The 22,240-nt window shown below is 44.8% G+C and overlaps 2 protein-coding genes across 4 annotated transcripts in view; one reads left to right on the top strand and one right to left on the bottom strand.

The window, feature by feature from the left end:
* Nucleotides 1–17,495, bottom strand: part of KATNAL1 (katanin catalytic subunit A1 like 1) — a 44,399-nt gene extending 26,904 nt beyond the window's left edge. Inside the window, exons 1-4 of one of the 3 annotated variants that reach the window (XM_021378480.1) lie at nt 17,366–17,492; nt 10,411–10,606; nt 8,503–8,678; nt 729–889 (exon numbers count right to left, since the gene is read on the bottom strand). In XM_021378480.1, coding sequence (XP_021234155.1) covers nt 729–889; nt 8,503–8,664 — 323 coding nt within the window. In that variant the 5' untranslated portion in view covers nt 8,665–8,678; nt 10,411–10,606; nt 17,366–17,492. Of the gene's footprint in view, nt 1–728; nt 890–8,502; nt 8,679–10,410; nt 10,607–17,071; nt 17,196–17,365 lie in introns of those variants that run through there. The other 2 variants (XM_021378471.1, XM_021378489.1) reach the window with 2 other exon arrangements.
* On the top strand, nt 17,210–21,188 carry LOC110402909 (translation initiation factor IF-2-like). The gene is made up of 2 exons (XM_021405553.1): nt 17,210–17,906; nt 20,861–21,188. The coding sequence occupies exons 1-2, from the start codon at nt 17,210–17,212 to the stop codon at nt 20,878–20,880; spliced, it is 717 nt and encodes a 238-aa protein (XP_021261228.1). The 3' UTR covers nt 20,881–21,188.

Raw genomic sequence — 22,240 nt, 5'->3', positions numbered from 1 at the left:
AATGATAGAAGCATGCTGGCATGAAAAGTTTGATTCTTGTATTTAGAATCATAGAATAGCTTGGGTTGGAAGGGACCTTAAAGATCATTGAGCTCCAACCTCCTGCTGTGGGCAAGGTTGCCAACCACATTTAAATTAGATCATTTTTTCCAACAACCTCTGTCAAGCTCTACTAGAGAAAAATAGGAATTTCACAAAATGCACATGCAATTTATTTTAAGAAAACTCTTAGTTAATTAAAGTTACTTTAGAGCGGTTACAGAAAGAACACCACCACGTAGAGCAGAACATGGTTAGCAATAAAACTAACCAGCTGATTCAATAAAGGTTATATTAGCTGTAGGTATGGAGCAGTTTCTAACCACCACATCCTTCCAGATCCTTCAATTCCTTATCAATTCCTCAGCCACCAATGAATTCAACTGCTTTAATAAACTGAAATGGAAAAATGTTCTCTCTGCACATGACAAAAGCAACTGCCACCAAAAGCTCATTTAGCTCCAGGATCCCTCCTGCCAGAATAAAGGACTGACTTTTTTTTAGAGTTTCAGCAATAAATCTGACTTTAATTAATTTATTTTTTTCCCAATTAATTATATTTAAGCTTTATTAGAAATTACTACAATGTAAATGAAATGTGATTTTCATGTTACAAATACATTCTAAAAAGATTATGAAGTTAAGGCAGCCTGGTTTAATTCCACCACCCTGGCTGAGCCACTCATTACCTGTGTTCAGCTGGAACAGGAGGAGGCCAAACAGCAGGGTCTCTAAAAGGCTCATCTTGATAGGAAACAGGGATATCTGCAGGTCTGTCCATTTTAAAACTCTCTAAAGTGTCAACAATGCTCTTAACTTGCTCATATTCTTCTACTAATTCTTGATGAACCTTTAGAAATAAAGACATCATTTAAAAATGGTTACAATCTTTTTTTAAAACCACAGAAAGCAGTTCAAAACATACACTGCCCTCAAAATCTGAGGCTCCCAGGGCTGCCATTCTCAAACCCCAGACACATCAGGCTGACAACAGTCTTAACAGCAGCATCAACAATTGAATCAGTTGGGTTCATCCTCCTGCTTGTTAGTGCCTGAGCAGACCTGGAGACATGACTGCTAACACAGGGATCGACACCACAGAACACATGCGAATGCCCAAGTTTACATGTGCTTGTTGACATGTGTGCACACTTCAGACACAGTTTTAGAGCGTAAGGGCCCCACTGGCAGATCTTTAACATCTGCTTCCATTCTGGCATAAAGGAACTTTTCAAAGTACAGTCTCCAGGGTTCTAGTTAGAAAACTGGCTAAATCTATAAAATAAAATATTATAAAAGTGATTTTGTGATGGGCACAATATTACCGTACAGTCAAAGCAGGAGACAATTCTTTGAAGGATTACAAAGACCAGAAAAGAAAAGGGGAACTTTAACACCCTGTAGCTTAAGTTCAAATGATAAGCAAAGCAAGTGAGGAAAGAATGAGAGGAAATTACGTCTCAGGAAGAAACTGATTGCAGAATTATACAGTAGAATTTTATACTTAATGTTTCCATTGCCACCATTAGCACTGCTGCAGTAATTTCAAAATTTAATGAATATTTGTTGAATATTTTTTTCCATTAAGCTTGGGAAAAATAAACCTGTGAAGAAACTTCACAAGTTTTAAGAGATATAGCTTGCTACAAGCTCAAGTTCTGTGTGCTAAGGTCGCCAGCCCTTAGTACGCATCAGCAGCCAAAAGGGCACTTTACATTCTTGTTCAAAAACATGAGCTCTTGGTGCGTCAGCTTAAGATGTACTTGGATTCACCAAGTGCACTTGTATGGCATTTAACCAGTCTTCCACCTGTTGTTCAATGATGCTTTCCATCCCGCAGGATCAACCTCCACACTTGTGCTGCTGAACGTTAATCTCCTACACCACACCTTACCAGCATTCTTCCTAATGGTGCTTACTAATGAAAGGATGCAGCTAGCAACCTTCTATCTCCCCTGTGTGCTTAGAAAGGAACCATACTGGGCAAGTGCAGGCTTGGTTCATATCTGCTCACCCCATTTCTCCCTCACACATTCCTCCCCGCCCACCTCAGGACTATCAAAACGATGTCCTTCCTCGCCAGCTCTGTTTCACACACTGAAAACAGCAACAGTGACCCCCTGCTTTTGATGGGACAATATTCAAGACACGAAATGCTATCTGACATAACCATGTTCTGGGTATGGTGTATAACAGAATGATCAATTAAACAGCACTCGGAAACAAGCATACACAACCTCTTTCTGGAAGGTATAGCTCCTAAAATACTACCGGGTACAGAGAAAAATGAGACACTGCAGTGGGATGTAGTATTCTCCAGAAATTCTTCCCCACAAAGGATAAAATAGGAGATTTCAGTGGCACGAAGAAATTTCTCTCTGGTATAGAGCTTAAACCCCGTTTATGAGGAAGAAGAATCTATAAGCCTATCCTCAGCAAGATCCCAGCAAAGACACAGGCAAAATAAAAGGGTAACCCTTTTATAAAGGACCCTTATTAAGGGTCCTGTAAACTTCTTGCAACACTGCATTTACTTCACTAGGAGCTCCAAAGGCAGAGGAAGTTCAAGTTGGATATGAGGAAAAATTTCTTCGCTAAAAGAGTGGTCAGCTGCTGGAGCAGGCTGCCCAGGGAGATGGTGGAGTCACCATCCCTAGAGGTGTTCAAGAAACATTTAGATGTCACACTAAGGGACATGGTTTAGTGGGGAAATAGTGACGGTAGGTGGATGGTTGGACTGGATGATCTTGGAGGACTTTTCCAACTTTGGTGATTTTATGACAGAAGCACCCCATGATTGTACAGAGTGTGGCAGCTTATCTAGCTCGTTCCAGATGAGGTAGCTGCATCTTTCCAAAGATAAAGGACATCCAGCTCAGGCAGGATTGTTCTGGCAGCCAGTCACTGCCTGATGTACCTCGCTGTCTTGCTTTGCTCCCTCAGCTTTCTCATCACACAACCAGCAGACACACACGTCCCCCTGTGCAAGAACCTCCTGCTGAGTTACCAATGTGATTACTGACTTGTTTCTGTCCAGCTATCTAATATGCATCCCTCATGTTGAAAAATAAATCTAGCCAAACAACTGCAGCAAGGTACAGAGGAGTGATGCAGCCTTAGTCCTTCAGGGCACCACTCCAGGAAACAGCCACTGCCTCCTCTGGTGCTCCAGGAACACAGGATTCCACCTACCAGCCTTCCAGCACACGTGGAAAAGTTTGTGGGAAAGTGGTGGAAAGCTACTTGCCACCACATAGGACTGGAGCACTGTCATTCAGCTCCCTGAAGCAGGAAGGAGGGTAGGAAATGCAGAAAATGCAAAGAAGTGAGCTTTTGGTGCTTTGGAAGCTAAAAACAAACTAACAGGTGCTGCTCATTTGTTAGCAAGACCTGAGCAAACTCTGAAACACACAGTCCTTGCCACTGTCTTGGTACCTGGCAAATCAACCAACCAAAAGCCCTCAATGTACGCAAACAAGACAACCACAAAGGAAAAACATTCGACAAATTCCTACAGGCCTTGAAGAAACTGAGTCAGATGAAACAGGTGCAGAAAGAGTTTCTTGCAGCTGGCAAACAAATAAGCCAGACACAAACCAAGAGGGGCTGCACCATAACTATGGACATGACTGAGGGATGAGTATGATTGCAGCAGCCCCGGAAAGCTGCAAGCAGGGAAATCACTGTTCTGGGCTCACCTAGTCTCTTTGTCCCTTCCCTCAGGTGCAAGGGCTCCCAGGTGGCTCCAGTTCAGGTTATAGAGAACCCCCCAGAAATCCTTTTACATTATTAATGTTTAAGCAGTTACAGGAGAAAGCATGGGCTGAGTTAACAGCTCTCGCTGACAAAAAGAAAGATCTCACCCTCCTCACTTCTACCTAACCACACTCACTACAGCTAATCTGGACTCAATTCTGGCAGAAAACAACCCTAGGAGGGGTGTAACTAAATATGTAAATAAAGAAGGAGCTTTGCTGAGTTAGCAAACTGCACTGGCTCACTAACTTGTGATCAGATGAATACCAGGACAGAGAACAGCAGGGTACAGAGGAGGGAGAGAAGCTGGTGCTGCTGGAGAGAAGGCCAGCTGGGAAGAGCTTGGCCCCACTGGGCACTCGGCAGCAAGCACATCCTAACACATGGGTATAAAACACAAAGGCCAGGAGCTGAGTTCATTTACTCTGTGTGGTAGTTCTAAAGAGTTTCAGAGTTCCTCTGCATTTCACAATCTTGCAACTGCAGTACCTCTGACACCAGCTCTTACTTGCTATGCTACAGCACAAACTTCCCATAAAACAAATATTTTGTACCTTGGTAAATGCACATATCACGTGGGGTTGTTTTTTAATTGCATCATGCTGGAACAAAACTAATAGTTTCCATAAAAGCATTTTCCAAACCTGAAATTACTGGCTATAATTAGCATTAGTTGTTCAACAAACTCCACTTAAAAAATTGAAAATAACAATTCCCTCAGTCACACCCAAAATGGATGCCCTGTGTGATCCTATGGAGTCAAAGCACAGTATTCACAGTTCTTCATGCAGAATAGCCCTTAATTACAAGCAATTTATGTAGTGTTAATAAAACAGGCATGAGGCAGAAACAAGAGAGGCACAGACTGACTGAAACGCGCTTAAAATTAAAAAACAAAAATTAACTTTTATTTTAAGAGCACAGAGCACCTAATCACCTGTTCCAGTGGTGTTGGTTGGAAAGGGTGCCTTGCTGGCTGCTCACAGTGCCCTGAGAATTGTCCGATATCTGCTTTAGCTCCTGCTCCTGTGCTCTCAGATACCATGCAACACGCAGCACACGCTCATAACACGCAGCAGGTTTTGCTCGACAGCCTCTGGCCTTGTCGAAAGACGGTGCTATCTCCCAGGGGCACGCTCAGCTGTCATTCTGCAGCTGCTGAACTGTCACTGAAGCAGCTCCTTCCTACAAGCCAGCTGTCTAGTAAAAAGACTACAGGAGCCAAGAAGCTCTATTGGAGTAAACAAGGGGAATGTCAGAACTAGTAAAGTTCACCGTAGCAGTCGTGGGAAAGTCTACCTTTTATAGTTGTGAAGTATAAAGAGAGATGAGCCGCTTCTGGTTTTGACTGGGGTGACTCTGAGCCACCCAAGAACAAGCTGTGAACTCTCCAGATACAAAACAAGTAAGGGTCTCCATAGCAGGTGATGCTCAATATCACCATGCCAAGCAAGTCACCAGGCAATCCATGAAAAGGAACCCCATGAAAGGGTTAGGGGAATTCTCATGTTGTCACATTGCTACTTTGGCAGACCCTGCACTGACCTCCAGGATGCATCTTTTGTCGTTTTGAAGTTGTGCATGTTGTTCCAGACTAATAACAATCCCCAATCAGCACCGGTTTTGATACCCTAGAAGCAGTATTGCTTCAAGTGAACCTGCATCCTTAAGTTGTTCCCAGCAGAGCTGATGATACGTGTTCACGTTCCTTCTCCTAATTATCCTCTCAGCACCAAGCACAAGAACTCCTGCAAATCAAAGCTGAAGCTGTCTACTTGTGCTGCGTGAAATACAATGTACCAAATACTTGGATTGCAGCACTGAACATCATTCTGCCCAGACCAGCCTGTAGAGATTTGAAAATGCTGACACCTCAGCAAAGAAAGGTAGATCAAGAGTCTTAGGGAGTCTGACCCAAAATCCCACCTAGTTTTGGTTCACCTCTGCTCTACATCTCTCAATAAACTGCTGGCAAAATCCTGCTAGTACACAGAGCAACAAGCCAGATTCACCCAGCCTGAGGATGAAAAATCCCCTACAGAGGAGTGACTGTATGGAGGAGAATAATGGTCCAAACAAGTGGCAAGCTGGCTGACTGCCATGGCATGGCTTAACCATTCTTGGAGGTATGTTATCCTCATGGATATTCCTATTTTAGGAGGGAACGTGTACACAACACCAGAAACTGAGCTCACCACCTCAGAAAAAACACGTACTGTCCACAGCTGTACAGAAAAAAGGGCATGTTTCAAGCTGCCGGTTTCCCTCAGTGTCCATGTCCTAGGAATCCTTCAGGAGGTTCAAGGATCAAGACGGATTGTAAACTCGCGTACAGACAGCAGATTCTAAAGAACTGATTCAAGTAATAAACCTTTCTTCTCCTTTGAGTACTTACCTACACGTATACTAACATCATGGGCCACTCCCAAAAGGTAAAGCCCTGCCTACCTAGAGATTGCCAAACTCCACCTCCAAAAGGTACTGGTGGCACTACCATCCTCAGTTTCATCAGAAGATGAAGAAAGCAAAGTAACTAAAGAACAGGTTCGTTCCATATTCCAGATGAGAGACAATTTCAGGTAAAAACTACCTACCCTGATTCCCTTATCCACGACCTAAGGGTTACTTTGCTTTTCAAGAGGGCATGAGAACATTTTGATTTTGATTCTGCACTTTACTGCTACCAAGTGGGTTAGACCTGAGTTTTGCTACATTTATGTGTACAGCATAAACACAAGTGTTTCTGGTGATGTAACTTCTGGGTTTATATTTTTCACGAGAAGCAGTCTGTCAGACAGCACCTGCATGGCACTGGCAGTTTGGAGGTAGTAGCTGTTGGAGCTGGAAAGCAGTGCTAACATCCAGATCATCAGATTCCCTCTTACTCTGTCTCAAAGAATGAGAAAGCACAATTATTTATGAAGAGCAGGCTAGAAAGCAGGTCTGCTTTTCTAGGTCCCAGTAAGGGAGGCGCAGGTGTGAAAAAACTGAGGATTCCAGGGTTATCATTTGCTCCCAGGCCTACAGATAGTCCTATAAATAATGAAAAGGAAAACAGCCTGAGAATGAAGAACAAGTTTTTTTCCACACTTCTTACTTTTTGGTATTTGTCCCTGAGCAGAGATTGGCACCAGTAATGGCAAAGCTAGATTCTGACAAAGCTTAGCTACCACCACTGTGTTGGGAAGTTTCAGAATTAGCATGAGCACACAGCGTGACAGACAGTACCACACTTGCTGATGCAAGTGGGGATAGTGCTTTTTAAATTGTGTATGGACACTGTTAGGGCAATTCTGCTTTTACTTAAAAGAGGCAATTTCTGAGAAGGTGCCAACTTCAAGTTCTCTGGTAGGGTGCCCGCTGCCTTCCCCAGAGAACAATCCTGGAGACAGCATTAAGGGTCCCTTTATACTCAAGGCTTGTATCCAATGTACAACATACATTCCATAGTGCACAGGCAGCAGTTGAAATAACACACAATGTCATGAGATCATGAGACTTGAGGTAATCTTCACAAGCCAAAAGCTGTTAAAAGTTTAATGGAAGAATCAATGTCATCAGGGGAAACACAAAGTACTAAAAGTGAAGGTGATGCAGAAATGCAGCTGCAGAATAAGGAAAATCTCATGCTTTTACCTTCACATCAGCTACAAGTTTGGCAGGAAGTAAGAACAAGATCAGGGCACAAACACCACTCAGCTTGGCCTGGGGTGGGGAGGAGCTCCAATACAAACACATGAATGCCAGCATCTCTTATACAACGTTCAGCTTATTTCAGCAGCAGGATAGCTAGGCACTAGCACTGCTGTTTGTGCACACACATCCTTTGCAAGCAAGATCTTAGCCAGCGTACAGACTTCTATAGTTTCGTGATAAAGTCTTATGAATAGTATTATGATTTGAAAATGATTGCTAACAGTTTTAGCTAATGGTACACGAAATACTGCAAGTGGCAGACATTTCAAGCACAAAATCATGACCAAAGCGCCTGCTGCAATTAAGAAAAAAATTTGCTTTTGTTTTCAAGTGGCATTAATTAAACACTGATATTTAGAAAAACACTCCTTGAAATCATCTCTTCAGCTACTGCAAAATTACATCCTTCGTAAGAATTATGTTCTTCTTTCAAAACATATTATTTATACAATATGATTATTTTTCTAGAATACACTTCTACATTTTTATCCTCTGAGTTGGTTTCTTTTTTTTTTTTTTAGATAGAGCACATTTTCTACAAAGAAATATATATGTGTATACACACACACGATACATGATCCAGACCAAGAGTATACAATTTGCACGTTGTAGTGTGTATATCTACCTGCTACTCAGACAACCATTCTACTGATGCTAACCAATTCACTCACACCTTAATTTACTGAATATTAGATGGATAAAAGATAAAATAGTAAAGGGAAGTCCTCAGCAAAACAGTTTTTCCAAAGTATATAACCAGACGTGAACAGCCCAATGGTTAGCCAAACATCATCAGTGAAAGCAAAGCAAAAAATGTTATGCATTTATATGAAGATTCCTTTTAAACACACCATAAGAAATAATTCCCTACTACTATCAACTAAACATCGTGAAGGCTACGTTATAAACTTAGCTGAAATACATATCCTCTACATCATAAAGGTTTGAGGAATAATAGTATATTTTTCAAATACCAAGTAACAGAATACAGGCAACCTTATTTCACCGTACCTGTTGCCATTTGCCCTTAATCGCTGGATCTCTGATCGACTGGCAATGTCTCTGGATTTGCTGGATGACACCCTGGTAATATACCATAGAAGAGTCATAATTCCCAACGAGTGCGTAGTCTCTTCCCTTTTTGGCATTGTCGCAGATCTCTGCTAAATTCATCTTCACTCAGAAACCTAGAAGAGAATATAATAATCAGAAAATCTAATTTTACATGCTAGAGTAATTCAGTCTGTGAAATTTTAGTTTTGTTACTTCTCTCATAGCTGAATTATGTCTTTTTTTTCTTTACCAAGCATTTAGCTCTTAAGTATCAAGCCTAAGGTTTGAGATCATAAATCACAACTCTTTTATAGTGATTAAAAACAAACAAATAAAAGGCTATACAACTTCTTCATTGCCTTTGGTCTCAATCCCATTAAATTAATGCAAGAAAATTAAATGCCCTGCCTACCCTGAACTTCAAGGATCTAACCAGCCAAACTTTAATTTGTAGATCACCACAATATATTAGCAGCCATCAACCCGTGAATCACAAATCACACAAGGCATTAAATTGCTTTTTATGCTGTTGGATTACATACGTGCCTAAATGCTTCAACCAGCACAGGGGAAGTCTGCACTTAGCACTTTTGAGAGCCCTCACCCTAATGAGATTGCAATGCTGCTGAACCGCAGCTCCACTAGAGGCAAAGTTGAGAGCCTCTTTCTGTTTAAATATTCCTGTGAAGTACACCTGCATCCACATGCTGACTTGCACTTTTTCGTTAAATCTAACATGTCACTTTGGGATTTACAGCAGAGTTAGCAATCCAAATTTAAGACTTCTTACAACAGCACTTAACCGAAGTACAACCTTCCCCTAGTCCCCCAAACAATTTAGGATTAATACTTTTTTACTAACGTTTTCATATATAAGCAACAAATCATAGCACAACTCGAAGGCAAACCCATATACAACTTCTCCCAGTAAATGTTCAAGAAAGCAATATTGAACTACAGACTTGAAAGCACGTGGCACTGTTCAGGAAGGTCTGTACTTCAGGCTTAAGATGCAAGCAGTACCTGCCCATTGAATTTATCCGAATCCCACATAACCCAACATCTAAGTCCTTGCCATACAAAAGTAGCCTCATCTCCTTTGCCACGACTCAGAACATAGGGTTCCAACATACATCCAGACAGATATCTCTGGAAATCAAATATAATCTTAAGGTTAATAGCTAAACAAGGCAGAGTCACATCAGTGCGGGGAAAGGAGGCCAGCTTGGACCCACGCGCCAGGCCTACTCTTCCTGCTCTTGTCGCTAAGCCCACAGTCACACAGCCTCTCTGTGCTGCAGAATGTCCCAGCAAGAACTTCTGCTCTCCCAATGCCCTGGGGATGGTGATGGCACCAGGGCTTGCTTGTCCCCACTCCGTGCCTCTTGTCTCAGGCTGCTGGAAACCTCAAGGCAGATGCAGAATGTAGGTTGACATGGCAACCACCCCAATTTTGATCTCTCCTGGTACTGATGGAGGGCAGGATGGAGAGCTCTAGCTGTAGAGCTCTGGCTCTGTAATAATTAGGATATTTTACCATTTAACTTCAAAACATAGAAGATAAGTGATAGGGAAAAAAAAAATGGAGTCACTTGTACTGCTCTGGAAATGGATAAGAAAACAGGAACTGAGTATAGGTTACAACCCATTCAGTTTAACAAATGATCTTATAAATATACAAAACAGCACCTGGAATCCATCACTCCATCCTGGTTAGGATCCGTTACACAACTAGTTTGTCCCCATAAGGAAAACACTTCTTGAATCCCTGAAGGTTTTCCATTTCTAAGGAACTGCTAAATTCAATTCCTAGAAATCCATCCCATTAGAAAAAGAATACATATTTACTTCAGCAGCTTCTTGTACCTGCTTATTACAGCTGGCTCCCATCCTGGCAGGCAATTGCATAAATCCCTGCTGCCCAAACAGGGCTGCCCCTCACATCCAGCTCCCCAGTCCAGGAGACCACCCTGTTTGCCAGTGATGTCCTCTTCATCTCAGTAGAAGCTGGGCCAACCTACAGGCACTTAAAAGGGTGGCCGGGAAGCAGGAGCTGGAAAAACTGGAAGGGAGGTGGAAAAATTTATACGGCTTAAAAACGTGAAGGGAAACCATACAATAATCTCCCATTTCCTCCATGAGTTTGGGGGCTCCCAGCACGATGCTGGTGACACAGAAGGACAAGCAAGAGCTTGATGGCTGATGCATCGTGCTGTGGAGCTTCTACGTGCCCACCGGCACTGAAACTTTGCGGAGGTGTTCAAGAACCGTGGAGATGTGGCACTGACGGACATGGTTAGCGGGCACGGTGGGGATGGGCTGATGGTTGGACTTGGTGATCTTAGTGGTTTTTTCCAACCTTAATGATTCTGTGTAACTTGGAGCACACAGGGAAGTCGCTGCATGTACACATGCTCCTACAATATCCTATCAATAGGGAAACGCCTACTGATGCCTCCAGAGCTAATCCGACTAGCAGAACCTCCTGCATTTGGGTATTTCAATTTTACTTATCAGCTATTCTAGACACCAAGTCAGGTAATACAGACGTGAGAAGGTGACTGTAACATCATCCATTTGGGTGAGATGTGTTGGAAACAGCAGCTGTTGACCTCAGTCCTAAGTTAGAGCTCCCCCTTATGACCAGGCAATGCTCTGAGGCCCTACTGCAAAAAGACTGACTAGTTCAAACTAATGGCAAAACTTGATTAAACAAGTTCCAATCCTTTCACACCTATTAGCTATGGTACTGTTCATTCAGAATATCCACATTTCAAAGCAAGGCAGAACATGTCCATAATTCAGGAAAAAAAAAATCAGGTCTTTTGGGGAAGGCTTTCTTTCCTGGATTGTTTTCTGGACAAGTACACACCGCAGCACAAGTGAGAATAGGCAGCTAGAACTTGGTGGAAGATTTTCCATATTCCATACGTATTTTTTATTATCTGTTCTGCATCATATTCCGGAGTTCATACATTGCATACATCAAAGAAACCAGAAATAGAAAATGCATAAATAATTTTGTGTTGTTTTAAAATATTTGTTTTTCCAGCTGTACCACAGCTGCATACTTAAAGTAAATGCATAGCAAGGGACAACTGTTGTCAAGTACATTTAGGACAACTTACACGTTCCTTGTGACACCGGCTTCCCATCCTAGCACTGTATGGCTCTTCCCTGCACCAGACCGTAACTGCTCCCCTGTACGTCAAGATACCCTCTGAGATTCCTCCGTTCACGGATCATTGACAAGAAGAGACATTACAGACGTTCCGTCAGTAGAGCTGCCACACACGGGGTCTTAAGCCCACTTGTTAAAAATCCGGCAGCAGCATGGCTAAAAGGTCACAGGGGATATTAATCTTCATTCTTCGGAGCATAAGCTGAGCTGATCCCTAGCTGGGGTCAGGAAAGAATTTTTCTCCCAGAACCAAAGCAACGCACAATTGAGCAAGATCCAAAAGATGGTCCCTTTTTTGTTTTTTTGTTAAGTATTAAAACGTTACACACACGGAGATATACCAGTGAGGATGGCAGGCAGGAGGGGGAGTGCAGGCACTGCTCCTTCAGCATGCTGTCTCCAGCTGAGGCGTGCCTGCAGGACCATCCCCGCATCCACATTCACTGGGTGCTGCCAGGAGCAGTGTCCTCCCTTCAGGTGGGGTCTGCAGGAGGATTTTTTCCTCTTGCTTGTTACTACACTCTCAAATTTGCAAACGCCAACACAAAAAGCATCTCTGCAATGTTTTCTGTTCCTCGTTCTTGCCGATGTGCTTTGAGACAATCAGTTACACAACTGTGTCCCATTTTCTCCACAGGCACTTGACTCTTGCACAGAACGGATGACATACATTAAACCGTGCAGTTATTCGTTTCTACTTTATTCCTGTTGTCTCAGTAGTCACATCAAGCCTTGCTTACTGCCTGCTAGTCAGACTTCTCTCCAAATCACTTGTTATTTTCCCCACAGATAGGGCTATAATACACGAGTTATGATTCTATGTTTTAACCTCGACTTGTGTCTTTCTCTGACCAGAAGCTGACCTGAGCAGACCAAAAATTTTCCACAGCTCCCTGAGATTTCTGGACATATGGTCTCACGTCATAGCAGCTGTGCAGTTCTGCTGACTGGGCAGCAGAACATCTGGCAAGGCCTGGGCATCCACAGATGAAGACCAGTTACTAATTCTGGTTCTCATTATGTACAGAACAGCCACACAGTGAGGTGCTGCACAGCCAGAAAAGCAATGTCAGAGACCTGACTAACATCAAAAGACAGAGCCATGCTTTTCATAGAATGGAAAAGACCACTAAGATCACCAAGACCAACCATCCACTCATCACACCATGCCCACTAACCACGTCCCTCAGTGCCACATCTCCACGTTTTTTGAACACCTCCAGGGACAGCAACTCCACCACCACCTGGGCAGCCCATTCCAGTGCCTCACCACTCTTTCTGAATTTTTCCTAATATCCAATCTGAACCTCCCCTGGTGCAACTCAAGGCCATGCCCTCTTGTCCTATTGCTGTTACATGGGAGAAGGAGCCGACCCCAACCTCACCACAACCTCCTTTCAGGCAGCTGTAGAGAGCAACAAGATCTCCCCTGAGCCTCCTCTTCTCCAGACTGAACAGCCTCATTTTCCTCAGCCACTCCCCATCAGACTTGTGCTCCAGACCCATCGCAGCTTCACTGCCCTTCTCTGTAGACACTCCAGGGCCTCGATGCCTTTCTTGTAACCCAAAACCAAACACAATTTTAGGCAGAACCCTCCTGAAATCCAGTGCACAACTATGCACTTCCCACAACAGCATCATGGTGGGCCTCAATCAGTACACAGCCCCAGAACATTTTCCACACCGAACAAAGCAGGGAAGGGAATTCCAGTTTTAAGAGGTTTCAGCATTTGAATTTATCTGCTTTTCACTTGCACTCATTTCTACTGGCACAGTCTAAGCAATGAACTGCCAGTTGTTCCTCTCTACTTGCTGCTTCAAAGCTTTTCCTTATGATTAATCTAAACTTGTCATTCTCCATTTCTGGCTGTATTGTTCCTAAAAGTCATCTCTAACCAGTTTCAAACCTCCTCTTCTCCCTCAGTTATGTTTTCACCTAATACAAACCAAGGATTCTATTCTGCATTTTTCCCTTCAAGGAAAAGGTTAAAATTTGTTAAAATAGAGACGTATAACAATGCGACAACAGTAGAAGCATGAACTGAAACACTACCTGGAATGTCACTGGGGGGGGAAAGAAACATTTTTTACCACATCACCTGCAATCCCCACCAGAAGGCTGCAGAAGTGTTTTTCTAACTGAAGTAGTCAGACTGTATTTCCTTCTGGGCCTGATGTATTCCAATTGATTTGTTAAGAATGTTATTCAAATACGCAATCATTAAAAAAAAACAAACTTGCCAGTCTAATTAGATTATCATTTTCATAATGGATGTGAGCACAGAACAACTGGTTTCCATTTCCAATAATTAATTGTCCCCTTCAGAAGCGATCACCAATGCCACAGACAATTGTCAGGCATTACACTGGTGTGACAAAAACATTTGAACTCATTACTGTCAGAGAAGGCACAAACAAATAAACAAAGGGGCTCACCAAGTTCCACAGCAAAAATCTCTTTCCCCAGTAACCTGGCTTTCCCTTGACTTGCTGCAGCAGCTCCATGAACCTGGATGGGCACTAACAATCATTATCGCACTGCATTACTGCTTCTGCTAAAATATATATAAGCATGTGGCTCGGTTTCAGCAGTTAGTTACCTGCTTTCTGTTAAGTGGTGTTGGGCTTCTTTGCACTAAAATCCTATTGTGAAACATTAGATGTGGAGACAATGGGAAAAGAGTGCATGGAACTGGTAAGATGACACACATGCACGGGCCTCAAAGAACTGGTGTGGATTCTTCCAAGAGCTAACTTAAAATGCAAGTGGAAAGAAAAAATCTTCAAATGAAGAGAAGACATTCACCACAGGTTAATAGGAATCACAAATACACAAGAAACCCCTAAGCAGTTGGTCAATGCTTTAATGCTATTGCACTGAACAGTGAGCATCCTGCAGAACGGACTGACCTTTTGCAAAACCTCTGAACTACCTAGAAAGAGAAGTGCCAGAGATGGCTGTGCTGTTCCTACAACTGACTGCAAACTGCATTCTCCTCCAGAGTACCCCATGTGCCAACTTCAGGCCCGTCCAGACAGTCACATCTGCACTACTTCAGGTAATGAGGTGCTCATCAACTAGCCTAGATACTGAAATGAGAACAGCGAATACAAATGCTATGGGGCACTCAAGGGAGCGTAACTCCATGCATGCGTGCTTTAGGTTGTGGGAGGATTAGCATCTTCTTTCCTCTCTGCTGCACTCAAGTTGGTTCTTCTTTACAGCATGGTCTCCTGCACTTCTGGCATTAGTGCCACACCAAACCCCAAGCAGCATCAAGTGCCCACACAGTACCAGCCTGGAGGTGGTGGATCCCTCCTCCAGCAAGATGCAGGGCTCAGATGCCTCAAGGCCTCTGCAGTGCTTGTCCAGAGCTCAGGGAAATGGAACTCAGCCCAAACCAGTAACCCTTCTGTCTTTCTTCACATCACATGCATTAACTCTTCTGATGGAGGAAACATGCCACCAAAGACTCCTAGGATGGATCTGTGCAGAACCAGCTTGGGTTCAAAGTGTTCATTAGGTCAGGCTCTGAGCCAGGAAAGTTAAACTCCTCCTGCACCTGGCCCTGGATACAGCATGTCCATGCTCCCACACCACTGCGACTCACAAGCGCTAGAGCAAAGCCAGCTCCACAAAGATTCAGTCCTGGTGTTGCTACATTCCTAGCACAGCTGATCTGCAAGCCAGATAAACTTTCCATGAATAATTGCAGGTTTAATGGACTCACACATGTGTTTATAACCCTGACTCATAAGGTCAGAATTTAGGCCTGGATGCTTTCCCTTCTTTTGAATTCCCCTTTGAATTCCACAGAATTGGCTCTTTAGGACTATGAATGTTTCAACTTAGAATTTTGCTTTTTTAAAGTCTTCTGAAGAACAGTCTATATTCTTTAGAATGTGTATAAATACTGCTGTTAGAGCTGCAGACATGAAGTCTTGTCAGATTTCTCAGCCTGTCCCCCAAATAATATTTTTTTCTGCAATTATTTACATAGAAAACCACAGATATGGTTTTATTTCTCTTCCTTCCATTTACTTCTCCACCTTGAGACTGTCATTAGCTGAGGGCAGGACCCACTCCTCTGTGACAGCAGAGCAGCCTGGGCCTGCGAGCACAGACTCCAGGGCCTGGGGAGCATCCAGGGCTGCTGGGGGGCCTCAGCCTGCCCAGGCTGCATCTGATGTTGGGGAAAATAAACAAACAAATAAATGTCAACCCTGCACCCAGCAGGCAACTCTGCACTCAGCAGGGGGGTTGAAACTAGATGATCTCTGAGGTCCTTTTCAACCCAGGCCATTCTGTGATTCTATTATAAGTTCCCTATGAGGACAGGCTGAGAGAGCTGGGGCTGTTCATCCTGGAGATAAGAAGGCTCTGGGGAGACCTGAGAACGGCCTTTTGGTATCTAAAGGGGGCTACAACAAAGAAGAGGACAGACTCGTCAGCAGTCTCTGTTGTGACAGGACACAGGGAAATGGTTTCAGACTAAAAGAGGAGAAATTTAGTCTGGATATAAGGAAACAGTTTTTTATAGTAAGAGTGGTGAGGCACTGGAGCAGGTTGCCCAGAGAGGTGGTGGATGCCCCTTCCCTGGAAACACTCAAGGTCAGGCTGGATGGGGCTTTGAGCACCTGATGGAGCTGTAGGTGTCCCTGCTCATTGCAGGGCAGTTGGACTAGATGACATTTAAAGGTCCCTTCCAACTCAAATGCCTCTGATAAATCAAACCCTCAACCACAATAAGAATTAAACACGCACTGGATAGAATCCCATCCCTGAGAGCCATGTATTAGGAACAGACGTTCAGTATTAATATACACAGGAAAACAACTGCATGGATGCTTCTCAGACAGATTTCCAGGGGAAAAAAAGATGAAATCCCTACAGTATGTCAACAATGAATATTTGTATTTCACACATCATCTTGAAAAGGAGCTGTAGGTCCCCATGCCTACCGAGGAAAAGGAGGTAAAGGAGAGCACTGAAACCATCATCGGAGGAAATGGGGAGGCACAGGAGCCAAACGCACGGACACCAACCATGACGGCACGGCAGGCGCGATGCAAACCGGGCGGAGCCGCGAGCCCCCAGCCCGGCCCCAGCCGCCCCCCGGGCTCGTCCCGGGCTCCGGCATCTTCCCTCCCTCCGCCGGCCTTCCCGCCGTCCCCAAAGCCTCCTCCAGCCCCAGGCCACGCTCCCTCCGCTGGGGGCTCCGCTCTCTCCCTCCCCTCGCCCGGCCCCATCCCCGCGTCTGCGGCCCCTCCATCCCCTCAGAGGTGAGAGAACCGGGCCTGCCCGCCTCCCCCCGCCCGTACCGGGCGGCGCCCACCCCTCCTCACAGCGTTCTCCTGTGCGAGGGCAAAGCACCGATCCCCCCGCAACACAGCAGAGGAGCACGCTGGGAGTTGTAGTCTCACCCGCCGCTTCACCTCTCAGCGCCAGCGCGCGGCGAGCGCCGCGGGACTACGCTTCCCAGCATGCCCCGCCGCAGGCCGCCCCCCCACCCACCCCACGACCGCCCCCAGCGCAGCGGCACGGGCAGCGCCGCCGGGGCGGACGTCGTTGGTCCACAGCGCCCCGCGGCCCCTCCGCGCCCTGAGGGAGCCGCCCCGCCGCCGCAGCCCCGCCATTACCTGGGAGGAGCGGGGTGCGTGTCCCGGCGCCGGCGGAGCGGGGAGGGGGACGCGGTCCGTCTGCGCTCGGGCAGAGCGAGGAAGGGGGGTGTGGGGATTGGGCGGGGGGAGGTCGAGCGATGGAAAAGGGGGGTGGGGGGGGAGGAAAGAGGGGAGCGCGCGCGTGGCGGCGCGACGGGCGGTTGCCATGGCGGCGGGGAGGGGCGTGGCTTCCCTGAGTCCGCCCCCGGGCGCGGCCTCCCCTCAGGGCTGGCCGTTCGCTCCCTGCCCGTGTGGGGCGGCCCGGGGCTGGGTCGGGCTCAGCGGCCGGGATGTGCCGCTAACAGCCCGCGGGCTCGCAGCGGGAAGGGGAGCGGCTTTCCAGCCGGCTGCAAACAAAGGAAAAGCCCTCTGCGCCTGCGGGGGGTGGTGGGTGTGCCCTGCGTGCCTCCAGGGCTCGCGCTTAGCTCGGAATGCAGAGCTCATCTGCTTCCACGTCAGCTGTGGGAGCTGCTTGGAGGGGGGAAATACACTGCTCTCCTGGATAGGCACACAGGAGGAGGTTGGACGTGACCTTTGCTAGCGGGTTCCGTCGTTTGTACATAGCGATGGATTTGGGGATTTGCCCGTTCCTTGGGCCAAAGCAGTGCTCGGTGACGATGGGTGGCCGTACGGGGCATCGTGTGCTGAGGGTGAACGGTGTGTGCGTCACACGGATCCCATGAGCAGCCTGGTCTCCTGTGCAGGAAGAGAGGTACACGCCTCTCTGAGGTTGTAGTTTCACAGTTAGCACGGGCCAGCCTGTGTCCGTATTGCCACCAAAAGGGCAGTCCTGCCTTCCTCTCTGATCCTGGCTCTGCTTTCCTATTTATTTACAAAGCAATAACCCTGATGTTGCCGTCTGGTGAGGCATGCCTGGGGTCTGATCCAGCTGGAAGCCAGTTACGCCCCTCCAAAAAATAGCTGGCTTTCAGCTGGGCCTACTCCTGAACTAGATGTCTTGACAGAGCTGCAGTAAGCACCAGGAGGACAGAGGTGGAGGCAGGAGGAGTCCGCTTAGATGAGCTGAGCTGTGCTGTGCTACCGCAGTCACTCCTTGCTGCCAGAGCTCCTGTGTGACAGTGCTGAGAGCGTCCCACTAACAACAGCCCGGTGATAGCTCCCAATGGCAACATGATTTCTCTGGAAAATGTAAATTGTTATCTTAAGGTAGCAGCATGAGGTTGTATCTCACAGTAAGGTTCTCAGAAGTGCTAACTGATGTAAGTGAAAGATCAGGGACTGAAACTAGATGCTCAGAGCACCTCTTTAAACAATACAGCATGTGTGAATGTGTCACTCGTAGATGTACATATCTCGCTTCCCTCAAAATCATGTGGACATTCTTAGGCCTTTTTGAGTATTTTAGAACCAGAGCCAAAATTGTGATGAATTCATAACAGCTGCAGCTCTGTCTTCCCCTTTTTCCAGATTTCTTCAAACTTTCCTGTCCATAACATCAACTCCTGCTGCTTTTTCACATACCTAAAAGCACAGATGCTGTGCAGACCTTGGAGACCTCAACACTTCTTGGGGAGAGCAGACATTACGCAGCCCTGGGCCACCATAATCCATTCTCACAAGACTCTTATTGTACCTCTTATTACATTAGACAACACATAAACTGCTTTGTCTGAGGCTCATATCCCTCAGCTGGGAAACTATGACATGGAGAAAGTTGGTTAGCTATTCATAACCTCTGTGTGCGTGTGTTTTTCCTTCAATGTTTTCAGTAGTATTTGAGGCAAGTTGTTCTGCTTCCTAGTGGCATAGGGTATCCTTGCTCCCCCTGACCTCCCTTGGAAGAGTAGGTGCTGAACACCATAGCAATTCCTTATCACTCTTGTTGGACCCCTCTGAGGGAAGGTCTGTTTTGGGAAGTGTCTGTCTGCACATTTTGCCAAGATCTGTTAAGTGACAGTGGGAAGAGAACAACTCCAAAATCCTAGCCTTGCACATTAGCTGTATGTAAGGATTGTAGGACAATTCAGGCTAAAAAGGGCCTTGGGAGGGCATCTAGTCCAGCCTCCTACTCTTTCTCACAGTAGAGTTTGTCTGCGTGATCTTTGATAAGAGAAATGGCAGAAAGAAGAAGGACTAACAGGCCATCAGGAATTCATAAATTTGCTAATAACGTAAAAGAATGGTAGCCACAAGTGTGATATTTCATAGCTTTTACTGCTGCCATGATCAGACAAACTCCAGCTTATCTGGCTGGGGTGATCTAAGAAATATTGCTTCCCTGACTGTCTGTTCTGCCACTTGACTGAAGATTCTTGCCTCCACAACAGTCCTTGGAATGGAAAGCGCTAATGTTTCTAATCCATTTTAATATAAAATATGGCATTAAACTGATCTTTATCTTCAGTTTGAGAGCTAATTTGTTGGACCTAGTATTGAAACAGCTGGGACTCATGCATGTATTTCATTTTACCAACTCTGCTGTCAGACAGTAATCTCAGGCGAGGAGAGTGAGGCAAGTTTCTGCGTGGGGGTGACACTTCACTGAAATTTCTTTTACAGTTGGTGTATTCTTAGGTCTTACATCTTTTTATTTTCTTGATAAAGGCTATGTACCTAGCAGCTTGGGATAAGAGATGATGCTGGTGGGTGTCAGTGGCTGTGGTTAGATGGGCTCCAGCTGTGGTGGTGGAGAAGGGCATTACTCACAACTGAACCCCAGAGACTTATCGTGCCCCTTTCCAGTGATCTGCAAATCTGCCAGCTGAACTGATTGCATGCCCTCTCTCTCTGATTTATTCTAGTCAGTTCAATCAGAAGCTGATATAAATTAATGGAGCTCTTTTGCTGTGAACATTTGATTTGGTTCAAAAGTGTCTCTTAAGGTAGAATAATTGCAGACACTGTCAGATAAGTTTAAAGCTATTCACACTTAGGGTCTGTGTCAGATTAACAAAACTGGTTTCTAAATTGATTCAGTTATCGTTACGTAAATTCCATAGATTGTGTCTAACTCAGATGTGTGGTACAGGCTTTTAGCACAGAATAGCAGGGAACTTCATTTGTAACCTTCTTCTACACACAAAGTTCTACGGGAAAAGACTGAAAGCATGTGAAGTGAGATACCTATGAATTATGAATTATGAACTGCCATTTGCTTTTGTCTTCTCTTTCCCTCGCAATTATATTTAACTTGACTACTGGAATTATTATGCCTTCGTGATAATGTTTAATGCTCACATGCAAACATAACTCTTTACCAAAGGTCTAGGTTACATTGAGAAATGCTGTAATAATAGAAGGTAAAAAACAATAGGGAAGCAATTGAGAAAAGAAGGAGCATGTTACATATTCATGGCCATTAACCTTCCAAGGGAAGTTATGCGCGACTCAGTAAAGGCATCAGTAGATACACACTGTTAATTTCCATACACATATAGTAATTCTTCTTCTGCCTAGATATTTTTATTGAGTGAAATTTATCATGTTGACACATCTACCCTTTTTTTTTTCTAGCAAACTCCATCAGAGCTTGAACCTCCAGAATTTGTGATGGAGTAGCAACACAGAAGGATGTAGTCAACATCTTTCACACAAGGTACATCTCAAATGCCATGGATTGTTAATAAAGAGCAGTTCAAGGGAAAGCAGTTGATTTTCAGATGAGATTTCCATTCAGCCAGAAAGTGAGAGTAGGCATGGCCAGTGGTGTCATGGCTTTGTGATTTTCAGTTGTTGGTATTCCACATCATAACATCATGTAGTGAATGTACCTGGTTCTCAGAAGAGAAGGACTACTACATTCCCCACGGTACTTTGCTCCTCTGTTACCATTTTCCAGCCGGAGGGAAAAGATAAAAGCTCTCAGTATAAAAACTTGCAGATCACGAGACCTTGGCCCTTTTTCCGCCCATCTCTCGTCTTGGCAGCACCTCGCTCTCCAGCCGTCTTATCGTCGGTAGTAGAGTAAGGCCTACCTTGATTTTGGGACATTCTCTCTCTCTGTATTGGATTTATCAGCTTAAATTGTAATTATATTGTATTATAGTGTGTTGTTTTGCATTCCGATATCTTACTTAGTAAATTAGTTTGTTTCTGCTCAGATTGTTGCCGCTGTTCTTTGCTCTCAGAGCCATCTCCTTACTCTTTTTCCCCTTTTTCCCTTTTCACAGGGTGTGGACCCGTGGATCCCCCGTCCCCTTCGTCACGGAACCGGGCCAAACGCCCGAAAACCGTTGACAACTGGTTATTGTATTTAATTGTTCAAATGTAGCCATCTTCTTGTAGACTTGTGCATCTATATTAGACTTCCTCTAGTTTTTTTTCATAGTGGAGAGAGAGAGGTACTTCCCTCTTTGACCAAGATGAACTGTGTCATGAATATGTTTAATTTTTTCCAATGTTTACAGGAGGAGTAAGCCAATCACCATGAAATTAGATGCCTGCCCTGTGGGTGCATAAAGTTAGCTGAGAGGAGTAAGGTGTCTATTGCATTGTTAGAACCGTAGAGAAAAATGTCATGACAGTTATGACTAAATTGATTGAAATGATAAAGAACAAGCCAACGTCAGATGAATGGAAAATGCAGGTAGAAAAAAGGTAGATCTTTCAGATGGGTTGAAGCAAGTCCACAGTAAGTTGGAAAAAATGGTGATTCTGCTTTTAGTCTTTGGATAGAAATTAAAAGAATTATCAGAAACTAGGACGTTGTGTTTCTTGGTATTTTTATTATTATTAATTAATAGCCAGAAGGATTTTGTATCTGCTATAGCATTAATCTGTGGAGAAGGAGTAAGAAAGTAGCTGACAGCAGTCAGAGAGGAAGACTTCAACAGAAACCTAAGAGAAAGTGGAGCCAGGCCAATGAAACTGTGTGTCAGCAATTGTTACCTAAAA

This window comes from Numida meleagris, chromosome 1 (assembly GCF_002078875.1).
Source record: "Numida meleagris isolate 19003 breed g44 Domestic line chromosome 1, NumMel1.0, whole genome shotgun sequence".
Taxonomy (NCBI): Eukaryota; Metazoa; Chordata; class Aves; order Galliformes; family Numididae; genus Numida; species Numida meleagris.
This window is presented reverse-complemented; position numbering and strand designations above follow the sequence as displayed.